The sequence below is a fragment of the Fundulus heteroclitus genome, unplaced genomic scaffold (assembly GCF_011125445.2).
Source record: "Fundulus heteroclitus isolate FHET01 unplaced genomic scaffold, MU-UCD_Fhet_4.1 scaffold_283, whole genome shotgun sequence".
Classification (NCBI taxonomy): Eukaryota; Metazoa; Chordata; class Actinopteri; order Cyprinodontiformes; family Fundulidae; genus Fundulus; species Fundulus heteroclitus.
Genome location: NW_023396693.1, coordinates 15601 through 38320, shown reverse-complemented (window position 1 = coordinate 38320; position 22720 = coordinate 15601). Strand labels below are relative to the sequence as shown.

At 39.3% G+C, this 22720-nt stretch overlaps 1 protein-coding gene across 1 annotated transcript; it reads right to left on the bottom strand.

Annotated features, from left to right (window-relative positions):
• On the bottom strand, positions 1–12377 carry foxn4 (forkhead box N4). Its single transcript, XM_012863370.3, has 10 exons — positions 11643–12377; positions 10984–11089; positions 8709–8875; positions 5255–5367; positions 5059–5169; positions 3774–3901; positions 3603–3699; positions 3292–3499; positions 2816–3208; positions 1–1000 (listed from the first exon to the last, which is right to left on the bottom strand). Exons 2-10 carry the CDS (start codon positions 11061–11063, stop codon positions 750–752), a joined length of 1548 nt encoding a protein of 515 aa, XP_012718824.2. The 5' UTR covers positions 11064–11089; positions 11643–12377; the 3' UTR covers positions 1–749.
• Between the last annotated feature and the right edge of the window lie 10343 nt (positions 12378–22720).

The window sequence follows — 22720 nt, the reverse complement described above, 5'->3', positions numbered from 1 at the left end:
AAAAAAAAAAAATCCATGCGTTGACTTGCCGTTACACTGATCAAAATTCAGCTCTCACATTACTTTTGGATGTTTTTGACCCATTTCCATTTGTTTTTCAATAAAATGTATTTAAATGCAAATTTGCTTATTTCATTTACCCATTTTATTATGATCAAGTCAACAGCAAAGCAGACGTCTTTCCTCCAGCCACGTTAATCATGACGTGTGGAAGGAGCAGAGTAAGAACCTGCTTACTGGGCGCGTTTTGAAGGGATGTGGCTAACACCAAGTCCAAACAGTTAAATATGTACAGCAAAAGATCGATAAAGTCGTCACCTTCTCCATTTGTCTTTTATAAATATAAATAAAACATCACAGCAATAAAGTCTAGCACAATACAACAGACAGGGTTTTTTTGAGCTACATCACAGAAAGGAGAACAATAAAGGAACAAGTAAGAGCTAACTTACATGCAGTCCTCCACACACTCTTTGTATTTATACAGGTTTCCAGTCTTTGCTTGGCAAAACTAAACATTTTCGGTCTGACATGTCTTTTTTTCACCTTTGAGTCACCACTTATATGTGGTTTTAGTTCCTAGAAAGCAGTTCTCTTGTTGAATGAAATGTTTCTCTCCAGGTCCCTAGAACTTCCACTTCTTCAAAAGAAATCAAACGGGTTCAGCTGCCGTCCAAAAAACAAAACAAAACAATAAAAAAAAAACAGTAAATGATTTTGAATCTTTTCGGTGGGACAGTTTGGCTTGTTTAAAGTAGGGCGATGGGTTTGCTGTTAGGCTGGCTGCCCATGTACTGGGAGGAAAGGGGATCCTGGGAGGTGTATGAGGTGTACAGCCCCGTCACTTGCACATCTGACAGCGGGACGTTCACGGCGCTGGAGGCCGGAGGGAGGCTCGCCGATCCCAAGTCACAGTCTGATAGTCGCAGAGGGGAGTTACTGAAGGTGCCCAACGCGTCCAGGTTAAAGCTATCGTCTTTCATTTCTTCCCACAGGTTCCCTATAAAACATTGATTGTGGTGTTAGTGCAATGAATCAACAACTCTTTGGTTATTTTCTCACATTTATCTACTATGTAGACACTAATTAAATAATTGATTTAACATTAGAACAAACTTTATGGTAAGATAACTGTAACAAAATGTTCTCCAAAAGGTTAACAAATTACTGCAATGGTAAATTGAAAGAAATCTGTAAATTATAAGAAAAAAAATCTATCATAAAGGATGGAGAACAGAAGAAATAGAGGGTCAGGACCTGGATAGCGTTTGGCTACAATTTAACACTAGGTTTCTTAATTAAGCTGTTTGAGTTGAGCATGAATATGATCATTCATAATGTTTATATATTTCATTCCATTTGGTTAATATTGTGTTTATCCATAGAAAATGGGACTTATGTCTCCACCCTCTGATTAGTGGGGTACGTAGGCTGTAAGGCTATGAAAGCCAGATGGTCTGAAACTTTCTCGCTGCTGGCTGAGGCAGGATAATAATGCTATCAAGGTGTATATATATGTATATATATGTATATATATATATATATATATATATATATATATATATATATATATAGATATATATAGATATATATATATATATATATATATATATATATATATAGATAGATAGATAGATAGATAGATAGATAGATAGATAGATAGATAGATAGATATAAATAAATAAAGAAGAGGAAGTCTATAAACTGTCAAGGGCCAAAAATGCAACCACCCCCAAGAATTATTTCTTGAATTAATATCTGTAAATGTAATTATTCGAATACAATTGTAATAAATACCTCAAATAAATAAACATTGTGTCTACAACGGTTTTAATACTTGTATTGGATATGTTAAAGTAGAACAAATTTTAATGGAGCTTGAGCTAATCATGTTTTAAAACAATACAAGACAGCATTCTAAAATACATAAAAAAGCAGCTCGTTATATCGATGTTTAGGTGTCTGGATTGTTTTTCTGTATTTTGTTATGTTTCCTGGACCCTGCTTTCTTTAGTTTTTTCCCTTATATTTGTTGTTGTTGGGAGTTCTGTTTTTTTTTTTTTTGTTGTTGTTTCTATGTTTTGAGTTGCTGACGTTATAGTTCATCGAGGTGTGGGTTATGTTCTTTGTTCATCCTTTGTACATGTTGTGTAGTTTGTGGTAGATACGTCCCTGAGTCTCTCTGTGTCCTGCTCTGTTTATCATTTTACCTTGCCTGCTGCTCCACATCTCCTCTGATTGCTATCCCTTCATTCGGTCCCAACTGTTTACCATTTCTCCTGGTTAGCTCTTCTGTTTTCCTGCCATTCTCCACCCTGCCTCATTGTATATTCTGTCTGGTTCTCTTTGTTCCCTGTTGGTTTCTTTGCACCCTGTTACTTACTCCATGCTCCATGTTACTCCGTTATTTTTGCCATGCCTGATATTTGTTTGGTCCTGAGCTCATTTATCGGTTCTTTTTAGTTATTATTAAAATCCTTGCTTATATTATGCAGCTTCCAAGGTCATGTCTGCTGTTTGGTTCTGTGAAAATTCACAGTTCATGACAATCATTGGTTTTACATGCAACAAATTCACATTATAAGGAATTTGTATATTCAGAATTAATGTTTAAATTATGTTTTTACTTTATTTAAATATTTAAATAATTACCAATCTTTACTGTAGTTATGTAATGTATGCATTTCCAGAATTATTAAAATTATTCAATATGTATTAATTAATGAGGTATTAATGCAACTGACCGTCACACTGCTCTTGTTTTTTTGGGATGCAGTGTTTTTGTTTCACAGAGAAAATCTTAAAAGTTGTTTACCATGAAAAGCAAAGTCCATGATGCTCGGGTCTAGTGCATCCACCTCTGTGTTCGTGTCGCTCTGCAAACTGTAAAAGTCATCAGGAGGCTTGCCGGGCTGCTGGGTGAGCGGACTGTGGGAGAGGTCGGGGACCGCGTGGAGGGGAGGCGTCTGGGCTGGGGCAGGGGACATGGGGCCCAGTCGAGCCTGAGCCTGGAGGTGAGCTTGAAGCTGGTGGTGCTGGTGCATGGGCAAACACGGCAGAGACAGGGTGACTATGGGCTGAGGCTGCATCTGGGCCGGCACCGGTAGAGGGAGACCTGTTGTACAGCCGGCCAGCCGGGTCATGCCGGGCTCTAGAGGTTTCCGTCTGCAGTTTTCTGGGCGGTCGGTGATCAGTTTGTCCAGTTCGTCTGTAGGGAAGCAGAACATACTGTCACTCTACATTGAAAACATGATGTTTGAACGTAAAGATTTCCTGAATCCCCTGACTGACCTGGGTTCGCCATGCTGCGGCGAATCGCTGGGAGATCCTTGCGTTTCCACTTCTGCATCTCTTCCTCCATCTTGTCAATTTTGGCAGGGTTCAGTGCCCACAGGCAGCCCTTACGGGAAGAGCTGCTCGTCTTGTTCTCCACCTTCTCAAAGCATTTATTTAAGGACAGGTTGTGCCTGACCGAATTCTTCCATCCATCGGGTGCAGTCTGTTAAGAATCAACATATTGAACAATCAGCCACACTTTTCATGTAAACAACATGGTACCTTTATTCATGCTGCATTTCTCTTTAATACAAAGAAAACCAAACCTTAAAATATGGAAAGTGTTCCTTCATAAAGCTATAGATCTCACTGACTGGGAGGCTGCCGGTTTTGCTGTTTTTTAAAGCCATGGCAATCAAACAGCTGGAAGAAAATAACATGTTTTGATTTTTGTTCAGAACAGATCAGAAAAAAGGTCATTTTGTGTTTGTGCTCACCTGTAGGAGTAGATAGGCTTGGGGAAAGACTTGGGCTGCAGCTCCTGTTCTTGTGGGGCCAGACGAGGTTGTGTGAACAGACTTTGGTTGTTGAAAGAAACATTGCTATAAAGTCCACCAGCCGAGCACTAAAACAGAGGAGAGTATTGAAGCTTTCATCCTTTCATATGATGGGGGGCGTAGGTATTGAAACCGTAAACATTTCTCTCTTTAAATATATTTTTAATTGGGCTGTTGACATTGAAGTTGAAATCGGATGTTGTTGGCAACCCAAGTAATCCACACGAGAAATCAAAACAGCTTAGTCCATAGATCAAGCTGTGGAATAAAGTGCGGTGACAGAGGGGTTCGTTTTAAACCCACGAAGAAAGGGAGTTTCAAAAAGGCAAAGAAAGTCAACAACCAGCAGAAATCTGTTGATGTTTAGAAAGAAGCCATGCCTTCTTTCAATGCACATTACTACCAGCTGGTTTACTCCTTATTGATGGCCTGTAAAAAGGCTTTTTTATTGTGAAACTTACTGATAGCATTGGTTACAGATGTCTGAATGACTCTATGATGGCTATTGGTGTTTTCCCCATAAACCAGCCATGGCCAGGTGCTCCTTTCAAGACTTCTGACAGAGAAGTCCAGCAATAGCCACAAGAGGTTTTTAATTACCAGTTTCTCTCTTGAAAAAAAATCAAGTAATGCATTCAATCACAAAGGCCGCTGCACAATACTCCACTACTGAAGAAAAAGAAAAGTTAAGAATGTTTAAAGCGCTTGGTTGAACATTTGGACAAATCAATGAAATACTAGAAGAACATTGTCTGGTCAGAGAGATTACATTAAATTGGAAAACTGTTTTAAAAACCTGGGAATCACAGAAGAGAACCCCAGAACATTTACAGTTTTAAGACAGTTTGTGTGAAAGGATGAGTCCAAATAACAACTAAGCGTGGCTTATTTCTAGTTTCCACACACAGGAGATGTGCTGAAGTTGCCGTTACCAATACAAACATTTCTACCAGGTATGGTATAGATTTCTTGAAGAGCGCCCAATGCTTTGTTTTCCAGTGAAACTTCACTTGTTACACATTATTTATAGACTTCATTTATAGACTTACTCATTTTAATCATTTGTATGTGACGGCTGCTAGGGTTTTATGAACATCCAGGGAAAATTATGTGTCAATGGGCGTCGTTAGAAAGATATTCACTGAGACAAACAAGGAATAGTTTGACGCTTGTCTTGCTCGCTGTATATTATATTGATAACATTTTCCACTCAGAGAGGTGTCACCTGTTGTCCATTTTGGGTTAGAGAGTACACCTGCTGGGATGCAGGCTGGTACACCGAGGTAGGGCACTGATATCCTGGCGAAGGCATTCCATTCATGGAGAAGGGAGACATCTGTGAAACCAAAGTAAGCCCATTTTTAATCAAGCTATGCATCACAATTAACAATATTTGTTCTTGTTGTGCTGTAAGTACTCACACTTCCACTGTGGGTGTTGATTATACTTATTCCCAGTGGGCTGTGCTGCATGTTACTCTGAAGGTGCAGCATGGAGCTCTGACTCACGGGTATCGTCATGTTGTTCAGCTGAGCTACAGAGAACCAGAACACAAAGGTTCAGACCACTTTCTCCTCATAAAAGTATCTGTGCATCCAGGTGCTTTCTTTTGTCCAGTTAGATAGCTGTTGTCAAAACTTTTCAAATAGACAGGTGAAAAAACAGGTTTTCCAAGAATCACCACAATGACAGCCTGGGCATTAAAACTGAAGTAAGAAGGGGAATCTGACTCAGGCAATCTTCGGTTTTCTGTCATTAAAACAGCTAAAAAAATAAATAAACTGAAAAACTGACAAAAGGTTGATTAAAGTTGGGAGAAGGGTGGGAAAACTGAATATTATTCAACCACTCTGCCCTTAAAATTTAATATGGCTGCTTGGATGTTGTATCTCATCAAAACCATTTTACACACTGTACATCTTTACAGTGAAACAATATCATGCAGGAAAAAATACATTGTTATTAGAGTCTGTTGCAAACAGTATCAAATTGCATAGATTCAAATTGGGACTTACAACATTACTTAAGTCCTAACAGCAAAGATGAAAGTCTTCTTGAGACCAATGAAATACAACAATAACACAGTTTAACACATAAATGAGTGTTGTAGCACCAAAAACGTCCTTTACATAAGAAAATTGAAAACTAACTTAGATCAAACAGTAGGATCTGTCAAGTTCCAGTGTCAGGTCGTTGATGGATTTTAATCCCCATTTCTTAAAGACATGACTTTTACACACTATTCCTGGTTTAGACAGTTTTATATTCAGTATGTCATTTCTTTAGTCCTCAAGCTGCCTCCTTTTCTCATGTTTTACAAAACAATATGCTCTCATCTTTGACAGAAAGTGAGTGAAAAGCAGCCAAAGTCCCAAGAAGAACAAAACTAGAAAGACATTTTGAAAGCTTGAATGGCTTCTGATCAAAAAAGGTTTAAATGATTAAAAGAAGGTTAGAGTCCTTGGAAAGAAAATACTAAAATAAATAGCGGTAGTTTAATACTTTTGCACATTTGTGTACTGGTATTTACTTTCTTTTGCACAATTTTCCACAACTTTTTAAATAAAAGGGATTAATCATTGGTCTTTTTTTAAGCACAATGAGCACAGTTAAAGTACGATTATCTTAGCTCACCAAACTTTGGAAATAAGAACTTCTGAAATACACTATTGCAGTGCAGGGTAATTCAAAAATGGAAAAAGCACTGCTGTGCTTTTATTTACCATGTCTCAACCTTGGATGTTTTTTTCATCAAGTTACTGTTAACTTGTATTTTATTAGTATTTTTTGTGATGCAAAGCAGTGCATAAATTTGAAGTGGGAGTGAAATGAAACAATGCTTTCAAAACTGTTTACAAATAAAAATGTCTTTATTTGAAATATTATAAGAATAAAGTAATTTTTTAAAGAACTTTTACAAAAAAAGTGCAGTCTTCTCCCTTGCATTAAAATGAGAAATATAACTACAACACATCGTCTCCAAAACAGTCAGTATGTTTTACAGCAAAACCAGCAGAGGCTCCCATGATCCTGATATATGGGTTGCAGGTGAAAAACTACAGACTGTTGGCCAATATCAATATCTGGGGCAATGGACTGACTCTAATCTTCCCTTTAAAGTTCATGTCAACAAAATATGTAAAACAGTCAAGCTAAAACTAGCAAATTTTCGTTCTATCATAAAATGAAATGTGCACTGAGGCGACAAAAAGCTTTTTACGTTCTATGATTTTTAGCCACCTTAATTATTGTTTAACCACCTAGTCACAGGCTTTAAATAGTACAATGAAACCAGTCGAAATATCGTACAAGCACGCCATTAAGGCTATGGATAAAAAAACTAAGACACCACCATCACTGTGATATATTAAGTGTGTTTTTTTAATTGGGCTGACTTGTGCATATTTGCAGATTTATGCTTGATTTACGAAGTAACTCATAATTTAGCCCCAGCTCCTCTCTCAGAGTTTAGCAGTCAGAGAAACAACAGTCAGCGTTTGACTAAAGGTGCTCTTCCTCAGAGGAATAACACAGTCTCCTCTTACAGAACCTGTAGTCAGTCAGCCTGGTCTCTGAGAGGTACAGGGGGAATGGTACTCATTACCAGATTAAATCAGACAAATAACAACTTATAAGGTGTTTACTAAACATTTGAAAAAATGGCCTGTAGATATATACCTCTGTCAACACTAAAAACTACATTGGTTGTGCTGCATTTGTATATTTGTACTGTATTGTGGTGTATTGTGTTATTTTTATTTTCTTAGCAGCAGTGTTTTGTTGTCTTTGTGTCAGGATCTGTCTAGTTCAACCTCATGTCTTTACCAACCGTGTGTTGGTGTTGTACTTATATTTCTGTATTTTATTGTTTTTTTTTTTTTTAACATCATGGCCAGAGGACTACAGATAAAAAATAGCCTTTGGCTAATTCTGTCTTTTTAACTCATGAATTGTCATGTCATGCGTTTTAATAAATTGCATTGTCCCCTTTCAAATAAATCAAATCAAAGCAAGACGTGGAGCATCTTGTAAAGTTTTTCTTAGATATCAGTTTTACAAACATGGAAATGCTAAATCTTTTTAGCACATTGGCACCAAATCATCTCACGACCCCCCTGGGGGTCCCTACACCCACTTTGGGAACCCCTGATTTAGGGGATGACTTGAGCGTTGCATCTCTGCAGCTCCTCCCGACTCACCATGAGTCATGCTAGACGCTTCTCAGATTCATGCCTTCTTTATCCTGCTTGTGCATTTAGGTGAGTGCCTGTGTCTTGGTGGGCTCACGGTTGTGCCGTACTCTTTTCATAACACATGAAAAATGCTCTATGAGATGCTTAAAGTTTGGGTCATTTTTAAATAACCTAACTGTGCTTCAAGCTTGTCCACAACTTTTTCCTTGACCTCTCTGGTGGGTTCTCTGGTCTTCATAAAGCTGTTCACTGGTGTTCTCTACCAAACTTCTCAGGCCTTTACAGAACAGCAGATTTTTTTTTTTTTTTTACGCTGAGATTAAATTCCAAACTGGTGGACTCTATTTACTAATTTGAGTAACTTCATCTGGTTGCACAGGACTTTATTTAGGGGCATCAAACTAAAGATGACTGAATCCAAAAGTATGTTGATGTATTGATGTGTTTACATGTAATTTTAACAATCCTTTCACTTCACCTTTAGTCGATCTACAAACCGAAAACCCAATGATATCCGTTGAAGTTTGTGGTTGTAATGTGATAAAGTGGAGAAAAAAGATCAAGGAATCATAAGTAATTTGAATGTTTGTGAACCAGTAATGATAACAATAATCCATGAAAATGTATGTTGTGATTTATCCAATCAGAGAGCTGGTGCCGTTTTTAAATGTTGTCCCCTCACCTGTCTGTTGCTCCAGGAGGCTGCCCTGGGAGGGCCCGTTGCTGTGGCCTCTGCTATCAGCCATCTGCTGCAGCCGGGGCACATCCACCGAGGTAAGCCATGACAGGGACTGCAGGTCCCCAGGGAGGTCCTCCACTCTCAGCTGGGAGGGGTCCGTGGTCAGAAGCCTTCAAGAGAAGGGGGAGAGGGGGATGGGAACGGAGTTTGCGAGGTTAACAAGGCAGTCAGCTCAGACACTCATAGACCAGAAGGAGAATTAAAATCTAAACACTTGGATGGAGTTTTTTTTTTTTTTTTTAATCTCTGATAGACAAAACCATCTGAGAGGAGGCCTTAATGAGGGGAGACGGAGATGAAAGCTGCTGCCTGAAGCTCTGTTTTTAGCAATTCAGGATTAAGCATAAGAAGATTAAACATACGTGTTATTTAGAAGTGACAGTTTAAATCACCAATGATGGAGTTAACTAAGCTTTTATTCTGGTAATACAATTCTGTGACTTCATCAATCAACCATGTAGTGTTTATTTATTTTTGACCCACAGATTCAATTCGTTTTCTGCCTTTTCTTTTGATGGTTTTTAACAGTTTAAAATATTTTTTAACGGAATGATTTGAAAAATTCTCGGATAAAATGCAAACCAAATGTATTTTTTTTCTTTTTTTTTTTTGGTTTTGGTAAATCAGTTGGCCTACAACTATGTCTTTTAAATGGAAAGGCTCAAAGCGAACGGAAGAAAGGAGAGGAATCCTCTTGAATCCTCTTCAGCCTCCTTAGCAAACACACCATGTCCTGCAGCTCGAGTCTCTATGACAACACAATTCAGTTACTTAGTGGGTCCGTGGACAGTGCAGAGGTACACCCCCCCCCCTCTTCATCTAGACACACAGCATATCTTCTAATAAAAAAAAAAAAAAAAAATCAGTCCTGCGTCAGGTGACCACAGTCTCTCCTCACCCATTGGCTGAATCATAAGTAAACAACACATGAGATCGTTTGAAACATGGGACGGCGGCACATGTTGCCTGAAACAGTTGGCCCCATCTATTGAAAAATGATCACCTATTGTGTCCCAAACGACAAATCTGCCCAGTGGCACGTGTCTCCATTGTCTTCCCCGGAGCCTTCCTTGATTGTCTCTGTCATTTCTTTTCTTTACCCGGCCCCTAGCATTAATCTGCTGGAATGACAGCCCTCACATAAGAGGGACAAATAGCATGCCATCTGCTTCCCTGTCCCTTTCCAGCCCCTATCCGCACGGGACCCCCCCAGTCCCCAACCCCCCACCATCCACCATCCACCCCAGGCCAACGGAGAGCTCAACGGGCCTCGGGCATGGGGGGGGGGGGGGGGGGGGTGAGAACGTGGTTTGAGGTCAGGGCCATGTGTTGACTGTCCTACACGAGATGATTGCTGCTTTTAATCACCACAAGACGTCTAAGACAAAGCTAGTGCAACATCCTAAGATCACCTCTTTGTTCCGCATGCATGTTTCTCTCTTATTTTTTCACTTTTTTTTTCTCACAGATATGAATTTTCTTGCAGTTTTGACCAAAGACATCATAGCAGTAACACGGTTGCTGACTCCCAGCTGTGATTTTATATTCACGAGTTCCTTTTACATCGTTTGCATTAAAAAAAACAAAAAAAAAACGCACCTTATTATAATAGGTGAATATGTCCTAAAAGAAACCATTCAACAGTTGACAAACCCGGAGGATGTTCTCACACCCCTTCTGTCCCTAGCAGAGCATGGAAATTGCTCACTGATGCAAAACATTTAGTTGGTGTTTCCATGTCTCATCCTAACCTCACCCCAGAGTTCAGTAACTCTAAATATTGGCCCTCCTCCTTCCTTGCAACAGCACCCCCCCCCCTCCAAAAACCCCAAAACCACCCCCCACCCCCGCTCCTAATTGGGAACCACTTGTGCACATTGGTGACCCAGAGCGCCCCGTCTCCCCCTGAGCTGGGCAGCCCAGAGGCTCAAGCTCTCCGTGCGCCGACAGCAGGAGTGTAAACAGAGCTGATGGTTTCTGACAGATCCATTCAGAGCGAAAATCATTTATTCTTCTGGATTTTTTTTTCTTCCGTCTCCTCTTTTCATGGAACCCCTCCAAACACAAAAAGAGCTGTCCTTCTAACACTGGTGTAACGATCGGGGACCGGAAAATTTCTTCCACAACTCCTCGGCGGGTTTGATTTCATAAAACACTCGCCAAGTGTCTTTTCATATTGAAATATGTGCAACAATACGTCACAAGAAAATAATATTACCTGTAGTCCTGTGGAGACGGATGATGCCCAGCGTTGTCAATTATTCCTGACATCCTGGATGTTATTCCACCTTCTATCATTTCCTGGGATATGTGGTAGCCTTTTTCTGCAGCACATGACACATATGCATTATATACATTTATATTTTAACCAAAGATAATATGTTATGCAGAAGTTGTCATCTTTACCTTGCAATGTCCAGCTTAAGCATTTAAATACTGTGAACCGAGTATTAAAAAAAACTAAAATAAAATGAAAGGCAGCAAGAAATAAAATGTAGACATAGAGAAGAAAAACTACTAAAAGAGATAAATATTTTACATTTTAAAACACAATAATAATAATAATAATGATAATAATAATAATAATAAATGATCTATTGCATAGCATTCATGTTTGCATAAGAATGTTTTGGTTGATGCTAAACCCCAGTTTCTATTTCCACCCTATTGCTTTATTTCCACACAAAATGTTGACAGTATGCATGATTTTATAAATGGCATCCTTTCAACATGCAGTGGATATGTTTTTTTTTTTCTTGCAATAAGGAGGTGAGGCGTTAACTGTATAATAATTTAAAAATAACAAAACAATGTCCCTAGCTAAAAATCCAAAACTAGTTTCCTAAAATTGAGAAATATCAGTTGGAATAAACCTACCGTTTTTTTGTTTGTTTTTTTTGGTTTATATTGAAGATTGTGAGAGCTGGTCCCGAGCCCCTGTACTGTATCCTACTGTGTTCGGCTTGATTCCTCCAAAAACCGTTTTTAAATTTCCCTCTCTGGAGCTGTCCAGCACTCTGACATGCGCAGTAGAGACCCGAGGAGAGCGCCCTTGTTGCCCGGGGGAGGGGGGCAGGAGGACCCCCGAGAGTTTGACAGCTGTAAATGCGTAGTCTGTCAAGATCCGGCACTTCAGCCTGCGGGTTTAAGCAATCGGAGCTGATGGTTACTCGTTTTAAGATCCTAAATGGGCACCTGGTGCGCTCTTTGCGTCCAGTGGCATTCTGTCAAAAAAATCACACGTTTTCTGCATCAACATTTAATCCACCAGGCAGGCTCAGCGCTCTCAGGTGAAAGAGTCTAAACTGGAGGAGTTTACACATCCCAGAGTTCCCCAGTTCCTGTCTTCACCTGTGCGCTTGTCTCACCGGTGGCGCACAGGTGCGCCAAACAAAAAGCATGGTCCTCAATCCTAAATAAAAGGACGATGAAGTTAATTTAATTTATTTTTTAAAATCGCTGATCCACGCTGGAAAGTAAGTAATAAGGTCCTCAGTGAAATATATATTTAGGGGAAAAAATAGGTCAATAGGTATCCGTGGCGCTCCTCGTCTCCTGGTTCTTCCCTACTTCGATGGGCTCTGAAATGCTGTGAGTCGCAACTTGTGGTGGCATCTGTGTATATGAGTGTGAACTTTTTTTTACCCCCTTCCTTTGAGGAAGTGCTTGTAGATTATTTGCTTCCCGCCGCAGAGGCCGCGTCCTGCTCCTCTCAGCAGTGGGAAAAGGGAGCCCGGGAGGCGGGTAAAGGGAGTGCAGGAGGGGGGAGGGGGGGGGGGGGGGGCAGCAGGAGGCGGCAAATAGCTCAGGCCAGCCAGGAGAGCAGGTTCCATTACAAAACGCAGCCTATCATGTGCAAGACTTCATGTTTTTTTTTTACCCCAAACATTTTAATGCATTTTATAGCTTTAGAATTTTTCGGGGATAATTATATAAAAAAAGAAAATAACCTAAAATTACCCCCCCCCCCCCCATAAGATTAATTTTATTTAATGATGTTGTAATAAAGAAAAAAGTAAATAAAGAAAAACAGCAGCATGACTTCTGAAATGATCACTACCATACCTATTGTCCCTTTATATATTAGGAATGCTGGGAAAACGTCCTAATGTAACTTTACACTGTGTTCTTCTTCAGAATAAATCAGATCAAACTGGGAACAAATAAACATTAAACGTATAAAAGGCCCTGCATAATATCCCAATGGGGGCAGCTGGTTTGGTCATTCAGTGGCAGGTGAAAATATGAAACCAGTTCGAGGTTAAACTGCGCCTGGAAGTTATAGGGGGAGACTGCACTGTCGGCACTATCAGTCCCATGGGACCCCTACAGATGGCCTGTCACAATAGGCACAATCAATGATTACATGCATGAAGGTAACGGACAAAAACAAGAAGACCATCCTCAGAGAGGGGATCCTGGAGGTCCTAAAGCCCGCGGGGTTGTGATGTCAGGACAGGCTGCTTCATTAACTTTGTGCAGAAAAATAAAACTGATTCACTTGATGATGATGATGATGATTGTGGAGGTGTAATTCAGTTGACAGTGTAACCCGGGAGTGAGGAGCAGGGCACAATGGCAAAAACAAGCAGCTGGTGGTGGCCATAATAACAGGGTGCCCCTCAACCCGTCCACGGTGAGACGTTGATTAATGATGATGGCCGAATCAGTACTCTGGACGACAATAACTGTGGAAATTAGGGTCCAGTTTTAATACTTGTTTAAAGACAGAGACGTGCCAATTTTAACCTAGGTGTGTGGATTCACTCATTGTTTTTGCTTTTGATAGGAAATGGTGATAATCAAACCAACACAGTTATGTTTAAAAAGTTTATTGACAATATGGTAGAAGAATGACCAGAGGATGCAGGCTGAGAATGACTTGAACAGATGACTACAGGTGGAGCCAGACTGACCCGGAGCTGCAGTCAGAACCAGACTTGAACATTAGTAGCTTGCAGAACCCAACCTGATAGAAGCGGCAGACAGAATCAGACATGTACCAGAGCTGAGGATAGGACCCGACTTGACCAGAAGCTGAAGGCAGATTTTGACTTGAAGCTGCTGGTGTGAGCAGAGCGACGCCCAGGATCCAACTGGAATCCTTCTTCCAGACGGTGCACACATGCACGAGCAAGCAGACTGGTGAGGACTGGTCCCAGGGATAGCAGAGAAAAAGACGAAGGGAAGCCGCTGGAGCAAACAACACATACAGGCGGGGAAACAAGGAGAGAAGCTCTGGCTGGGAGTGGATGAGTGAGGGAGGTAAAAGTAGGCAGTGAGACAGGTGATCCAGGTGAGTCTGATTTGAGGTGACAGCAGGTGGAACTAATTAAGGTGACTGGTGGCTGGGAGGAGTGCAGGTAGTGGATAGTGACTGAGCAGTGTGGAATGACTTCAGGGAAGTAAGTCCAGAAAGTCTAAACAACCCAAATCATAACACACACACACACACACACACACACACACACACACACACACACACACACACACACACACACACACATATATATATATATATATATATATATATATATATATATATATATATATATATATATATATATATTAGGGCTGGGCAAGTTAACGCGTTAATTTCGCGTTAACTCATTAGACTATTAACGGCGATATTTTCTTTAACGCGTATTAACGCATGTTGCTCACATGCTTTTATTTTGTGAAGGTCTGTTGCTGCGGTGTAGGGGTTTGAATCAGAACAGTAGGTGGCGATAATGCGCCAATAACCTCGCTGTCAGCCAAACCTCGTATTCAAAGAGGAAGAAAGGTGCTGGCCGGAAAAAAACAAAGCTGACATGGGGAAGGCGGTGTTTCCCGCAGGAATTTGCTTAGGCGAGGCGGTGAGTTGGCGAACGGAACAAGTTTTGTGCGGAGCGGAGCGGGGGGGGGTCTGCTTAGACGCCGTCGGTGAAGTTGCTTCGCGTTTCAAAGTATCCATGTGTTTTTGCCTGTTTTTCCCTGCCATTCACTATATGCACGCGAGAAAACAACAACAAAAAAACGCGTGTTAACGTCAAATAAACGCAAGCAACGCAAGCATATCGAGTTAGCAAGCATTTCAGTTTAAAGTTCTTCCAGCATCGAATATGACAGAAACAAGTTAGTTGTAACCACTGCCAAGTTAAACTTTGGTATTGAACATAAAATGGTAATGCTGCTCCCTGCTGTTACCTCAGAAATTGCCTGTTTTTGGTAGATTTTTTCCCCATAAAGAGAATTCCCTGTCAGTGGCAATAAGCTTTAATTTATTATTATTGCTATTTTTTGTTTTACATGTCTAAGTTGAGCTTTACACTAAATATGTGTTACTGATAAGTGCTACAAATGTTACAACACTTTTGTTCATATGGCAGCAGAACATTAAAATAAAAGTGCTCTTTACACTACTTTTGAATTCATTCTTGGAGTTTGTAAATACAATGCGATTAATCGCGATTAATCAGGCAAATTATGCGATTAATCGCGATGAAATATTTTAATCGTTGCCCAGCCCTAATATATATATATATATATATATATATATATATATATATATATATATATATATATATATATATATATATATATATATATATATATATACAGGGCTAGACGATAATTCAATAACAATACATATCGTTCGATAGACGTATATCGACGATAGAAAGAAGAGGTTCAATTAAAAAGTTCAATAGAATAAAAGTTTCCCTTCCGTTTGCATTCTAGCCTATCATGTAAGTTAATATTACAATCATTACATCCTCCTAACCAATCACAAACGCAGACCCAGGAACCAAGCCCCGCCCTCTTCAAAAAGTTCAGAGAACCCACGTATTCTTTTTAATTTTTTAAAAACTTGCAGTTTTGGTAAAAAAAGCTGCTTGAATAAAGGGTTGGGTTTGAATTCAGTGTTGCTAAGCAACAGCATAAAATGGTCAGGGCTGCACTTAAAATACGTTTTAAATTTGTTGATAATTATCAATATATATAAATCAAAGATTGACAGTGAAAAGTTGACTTCTAATTGACAGTGATAGATGTGGTTAGTGGCCGGCTCGTTAATGTAGGGCCATTTGGGTGTTTTAAATAACACAGATATGCACTTATTTTTCTGAGCTTTTGGGAGCAGTGTGTAGTATTTAGCACCCTCTGTTGACAAAGTTCCTAAATGGAAAACCTAAACTATAAAAAATAACAAATAAATATGGACAGCGTTTTTAGCACTTGAACTTGTCACAACCACAAAATTCAATGTTTCATTGGGAAATAAACCACCACAACGTCAAACATAAACATGGTTTTCCACTTTTATATTTTAATTTTTTTTGTAGTTTTACAAATAGTAAGAAATGTGGAGTACATTTCTATTCAGCCCTACTCAGTGATTTGTGGAAGCACATTTTGCTTCCAAAACAAGCTTTTTGAGGTGCAGTATTTTTCTACCCACTTTGCACATAGGCAGATTGAAGGTTTTGCCCTTTCTTCATTTCATAATAACTAAAGCTCAGTCTGACTGGACGGAGAACATCTTTGAACATTATTTCTTCAAGTTTTGGCCTCAGATACTCATTTAGATTTTGGTCAGGGCATTCTAAAGCATGGAGATGCTTTGATTCAAACCAGGGGTGTCAAATTCAGTCACAGAAGAGAACAAAACATAAAACATGGATTACACCACAGGTGGAACAGGCTTTAAACATTTATATTTATAATTACGAACACTTTAAGACAGGCCCCACAATTGCATGTCTATGTCAACATGTGTAACATCCAGTCCGTGGGCCTTAAACCTGATATCCCTCATCTAATCCATCCTATTGTAGCTCTGGCTGCGTGTTCAGGGTCATTGTTCTGCTCAACCCTCACTTCAGCATCGAGTGATTTGTAGCCTCTAACAGCTTTTCTTCCAGGATTGCCCTTCAATCCATCCATCTTTCCATTGAACCTGAGTGGCTTTTCCCTTCATTCATCTCCACAACATGATACTCCCATCACCACATTTCATGATGTTAAAAGTGTGATGTGAGGTGTTAGGTTTCTGGCACACATGCGGTTTTATGTATACACCATTTTTGCTAAACGTACCATCAAATCGAGCGTTTGGGTATTCAAATCACTTTGATGGCTGCAGGTGTATAAAGTTTGGTGACTTGACTACAGAGTCCTGACCTCAACCTTAGAGAAGACCTCGGGATAAACTACAGTGGAGGCTGCAGTTCTGGTTTTTACATCTAAATAAATGCAGAAGACACATTTTGTTGGAATGTACAGTTGCAATGACAAACTAAAGATTTCTTCTTCTACAAAGTTCAGCCTTTAAGCTGAGTTTAACAACTATGTCTTTGTAGGTTTACAGTGCAGTTGCCCTGTATTTTTTTTTTTCTGATTTCAGATGTCACAATAAACAGATCTCTGTTAGATGGTCAAAGTTTGGGATTTCTTTAAGAACCTAACACTTCTTTAAACTTCTTCACAGCTTTGTTGCTTACCTTTTATATCATGTTCCTTGGTCGTCCTGATGCTGTTTCATTAATGAGTCAGAACATTTTATGTATCACTTTTCATATGCAAAACGAAGGCTAATGATCTCTAACAGACCTCTGAGGTCTTCACAGAACATCTGGATTCATACTGAGATAAAACTGCAGAAAAGTTTGCTCTATTTACTAATTAAGCAGCTTTTCCGCTTTCTTCAACAATCTGTCCATTTTACAATTATGTGCAATTTTTTTTTACATGTGATCCCGAATAAAAATACATTGTGGATTTGTGGCAAAATTTTAAAATTAATCATTTTTCAAGGCACTGTATAAATTGCCTCATCATTCTGGTCAAGACATTTAGAAACAACTATGCAGAAAAATTCAAGTGAGCAATTGTTTGACTAAAAACACAAGTAATACAGAGATGGCATCAACACTGAATTTAAAGACTACATTGTTGTAAAGAGGTTTAGTAAGGTTAGTTTAAGGATATACATTCCTACTTAATGAAGTTGCTGCAGTTATTCTGTTTTATGTTTCTTGTCTAACAGATTACATTATTTTTCATTTGGACTGTGAAGCATACATGTCACTTTAAAGATGAAAAAGGAGTTTAAATTTGTTTGCATCAAAATCAGCTGGGATGTTTGAGAGTCAGTGGAAAAGTATACACATACATGGAAATGTGTGTCTTTACATTTATGTTTTTCATTTTGTTCCACAAGGTAGGCTTAGCAGATCATTTGTTAGTTAATTGTAAACAACAAACTTTATCCTTTTCAACTTTCAGTGCTTCAAAAATGTGTTCCTTTCTTCCATGTTGAGACCCATACCTCCACTGCTGATGCCATTTAGTTTTCTCCCTGTAACGGTAACATATCTAAAAAAAAAAAAAATATGATTTAGGAAGGGAAATTGAATCTAGAACTGACTGTAGTTAGGAGAAAATTCTGTCTTTTCCCCTTTGCTAAAACTTTGATTTTAGCAAATTTCCTCAGGATTTCCGTTTAACTGCTCCTCATAGGAAGACAAACATCAATGTCAGTGTTTTGTTTCGTAGTACATTAACGTTTCTGCAGTCCTTCAGTGTAGAACTGTGTGAAAGTAGACATTGCATTGTTGTTGCAATAATTTGAAACATGTAACTATATGCTTTTGTTTTCCATATTAGCAAATAGAAACGGTGTGGCCTGCTACTATGCATGTGTAGTAATAGTGTTATTGCTGAGAGATGGACATTGTTTTCAACTTAATAATTATTAAGGTCATGATGGCACATCTGAAGGGGTGATCTGGCTCTGGGTAATAAACGCAGCCTCTAAAGAGCAGGGGAAGTCCCTGCGGCTCTGAAAACCAGAGTGGTTGCTCTCATCTCTTTTGCCTCTTCTGGGGTAATGGGGAAACAATGGGATCACCGGCTGAGGGTTGGCTCGTGTTTGCAGCCTGTGTTTTCTTCTTGAACCAAATGTTTACTCAAAACACACCAGCTCCTCTGAGAATGAGGTCGGCCTGGCCTCTAATCGCCTCGGGGCAAAGAAACAGTGTCCCCCTGAAGAGCTCGTCACCCAGAGTGACCCGATGGCCACACAGAGAAGGAGGCTGTCAGCCACACTTAGCCAAAGAGCAGCTTAGCTACTTGGACGTATCCTGTTTTCCAACCAAGATGGAGCTGTGCCCTGACTGGTTAACCACAGTTTGCTTAATACAAATCAGAGATCTTTCAGCACAGGTTGAAGTTCATACACCTTCACAGACTGAAGACTGTTCTGTCTCTCAATGACCGGCCTCTCCAAAGCGTCTTTAATTAACTTAGGAGCTCCTTTAGTGGAGGAATGGTAATGCCTAATTTTTCAACTGAACGCTTGAGAATCTTTTTTATTCCTGCTGCAGTGCGCTTTAATAATGAGCACTTTGTATGATCTAACTTTTGATAATGATATTGACTCAGATGTTGTTATATCACAACGATGTGGCACTTTTGTTGCGGTCTATAGCAGAGTCCAGTGTGAGTACGTTTTACTTTAGACCTTAAACCTAACCCTAAGAGGAATGAAGAAATACAACGGATATTACTAACATTTAGCCGTTATCGTCAACCATAACCTCAGAGAGAGAGAGAGAGCGAGAGAGAGAGAGAGAGAGAGAGAGAGAGAGAGAGAGAGAGAGAGAGAGAGAGAGAGAGAGAGAGAAGAAAAACACACACAAAAACCTAAAGTTCAGGAAGCAGTCATACCAATATTTCCAGCGTTAGTTAGTAACAAGATGATTATCAGACTCATTATATTTTCTAAAACTGCCATCAGTGAGCTGACACCAGTAGACACAAACACTTCACTGGCCCATCTGTTTTTTTTTTTTTAAAGGGCTCGGATTATGCTTTCATTGTAACAGGTTAGGATAGGTATGTGGGCTATACAAAACATGTCCATTCAATTTGTTTTCACAAAATCATACTCAAATAATGAGATGTCACTTCATCTGTTTGAGTTCCTTTTAGAATGAGCTATTTCAAGGCTCTGTCTCTTTTATACAAATAAGCTGTAGCTGGCTGTGGCCCCGAGCTTAATGTTTACACTCACATTTTATACACGTGAAAATGGCTGCAAACAGATGCACAGTGGTACATCCATACATCGTTGACCCTGAGTCAGACGGAGCAGAAGAAGTGGAACCTCCTGCACAACCAAAGATGCAGCAAGCAATTCCTGAATGGTAAATTTCACAGGCTAAGCCTGGTGGTGTTTGCAGTGAGGGAGCATTGCGTGGAGCAGCACTGTGCAGCTTGAATGGGGAGCTCAGACCAGCAGTACCCAGTCTTTGGGCTGTCAGTGTCAGTGTTCCTTAGCAAAAAGTAGTTTATTAAAGTATACTACAAGTATACTTATTTCATACTTATAATGAGGCAGTGTACTTGAAGCTTACTTTTTATTACCTATATTTCATACACTGAACAACAATATAGCAAGATGTACTTGATTTATACTGAAAAGTATAAACAGAAGTCTAAGACTAAGTGCATTAATACTAAGACCTAAGCTTATACTTATACTTACTTAAGTATACTTAATGAAATTACCTTCTAGTATACTACTTTTTGCTAAGGATAATATCAGCCAGAGTTATCTCGTGTTGTCCATTAGGTTTAAAACATCCGTATCATACATAGCTTAGCATTTTGCACCATTTCCACATTTTTTCTTGTCTGTCTAGTGTCACTGTTACTGGTGTATTAAAAAAAATGAAAGTAAATAAACAAACAACCCCTATCCTGTCGGGGGGCAAGTAAACCTGGGCAGCCTGTGGGGTAAACCATGCTTGTACTAAATGACGAATCATGTTCATGTCAAACAGCCATTGTACATTGCATACAGTGGTAAAACCAGCTGATGAAGTGGGTGGAGCTCCGCTTGAGTTGCTAGGTGAGGGGCTGGGCTCGGTTGCTAGGTGCTGAGGGGGGCTGGGATGGGGTTGCTAAGTGAGGAGCAGTGCCCATCAATCTTGACGTAATAGTAGGGATGTTTTTGAAATGGCTTGTTTTCCAAACGCCAACAAAGCATTTATTTGACCAAAAAATGTCTAGTGTTTTCTATTTTAGTGCTTGGACTGTTTCTAGACCCAAATGGAAGTACAAAAACTCACAAAAAGGGAATTTTGCACAATATGTCTCCTTGAACAAAAGTCTTAAGGCATCATCTGAAGCAACTTTCCATGGCTAAAGGCTGTTTTTATGGGATTCTTTTTTTTTGCCATAAGAGGACCGTTTACAGTGAGGTACAGTATGATCTAAGCAAGTAATATTTTTTTCATTTTAGCCACAAGTAGAATCAAGCATTTATCTGGTCTCTACGAGACTCTAAAATTATTCCTCAAGTTTACAAGCTCACACACAACCAATCCTGCCTGTCATCAGGTGAGGCGTTTGAGTTCAGTTAGTCACCCTGGTTATCAGGGTTTTTTCATTTCATATTTCAATTAAATTATATGTTTAGCATTTCTTTAGCAATTAGAGGTGTTCTGCTGGTGATTATTTAACTCATTGTTTTGTTTCTTTTTGTATTCATTTGGCGTCACTTTCTCTCTCTTTCTGGCCCCTGCACAGCTGTAGCACATTCAGTTAATCAGACCCCCTGTTCCCTCTCCAGCAAAGACAGTCTCAGCATTTAGGACTCCCTGTTTTCTACCTCTTTGCTGGACCCTCCTGCTAACCTCCATATTTATCTCTCTTACTGAGTTCTCCACTGTGATGCCTCCAGGTTGCGTTATCTTTTGCTTTCTTAGCAAATTTGCATTATATGACTCTTCCTTCGTCTTAACTGTGTTTGGGTCCTCTACAACCACAGATCATGACACCACATTGTCACTATTTGTTAAACAAAATGATATATAATATATAAATCTTAAATTAGTGTAAAAGAAACTTCCTTCATCTCAAAAACCCTGGGTATGTAGAAATGATGAAGCGTAGTGGCGTAAGGTTTCTATTTATCTTGACTATAAGTACTCTAATGTACAAATGCATGTGCTAGTGAGAGTTTAATAGACTTACTGATCATTGAATGAAGTTATTGCAAATTTTTGTCAGTGATTTTACTGAATAATATTTTATCCTAAATAACAGAAGATTACCTATCTTAATACAATAGTCAGAAGATCTCCAAGAATCCCCAGGGCCTCTCGTCCTTCGTCTCCCTTTATAAAAAGTTTGGGGAGGGGAATAATATATTATTACTTCTCTCAAACATCCTCACTATGTCAGTCACTGCGTTTTGACTCATTGCTTTCTACAGAACACATGTAATTCCCTCCAAGCAAAGGCGGACACAAATGGCTTTCTTGCTACTGATTTCCTCCAAACATAAACAATGACAACAAATGTATCAACGAAAACAAGGATAAAACATAACTGGTTAACAAAAATTGACATGCCTTCATTTTACTGGAGTAAAATACAAATATACCTCAAGAAATTGTCATGATCCATTGGTGTTTGTGTTTTGGTTTTCGTTTGTGTTTACATTCTCCCTCTGAATAGACTCACTGATTTCTGTGTCCCTCTTTACACTTCCTATCCTCCTCAGTATGTCAGATCCTGGGTTTCCATTGTTGCTGCTGTTTTTTTTTTTTTTTTGGTTATGATGTCTTGCTCTCCTCCTATCTTGCCTGTATGTTTTCAGCAAATCCTCCAAAATCACCATGTGTTGTGTTTGGTTTTTCCAGAGTTCCTGTCTGTACTTTGGTCCTGCTCCAACGTCAAACTTTTAAGATTCAAACACCTGATTGGCTGCATACTGAGACAGAGGACTGTTCATATCATCTTCTCGGAACACAGTAACTTTGCAACCAGTATTTTATAAGAACAAAAGGTTTTTGCTGCTTATGTCTTAGTTTGTCCATTGCAGCAGATGCACTTGATGGGACAACTGTCTGAAAACAAAACTGCCCCACAGAAACATGACATTTTTACCTTGCATTGCT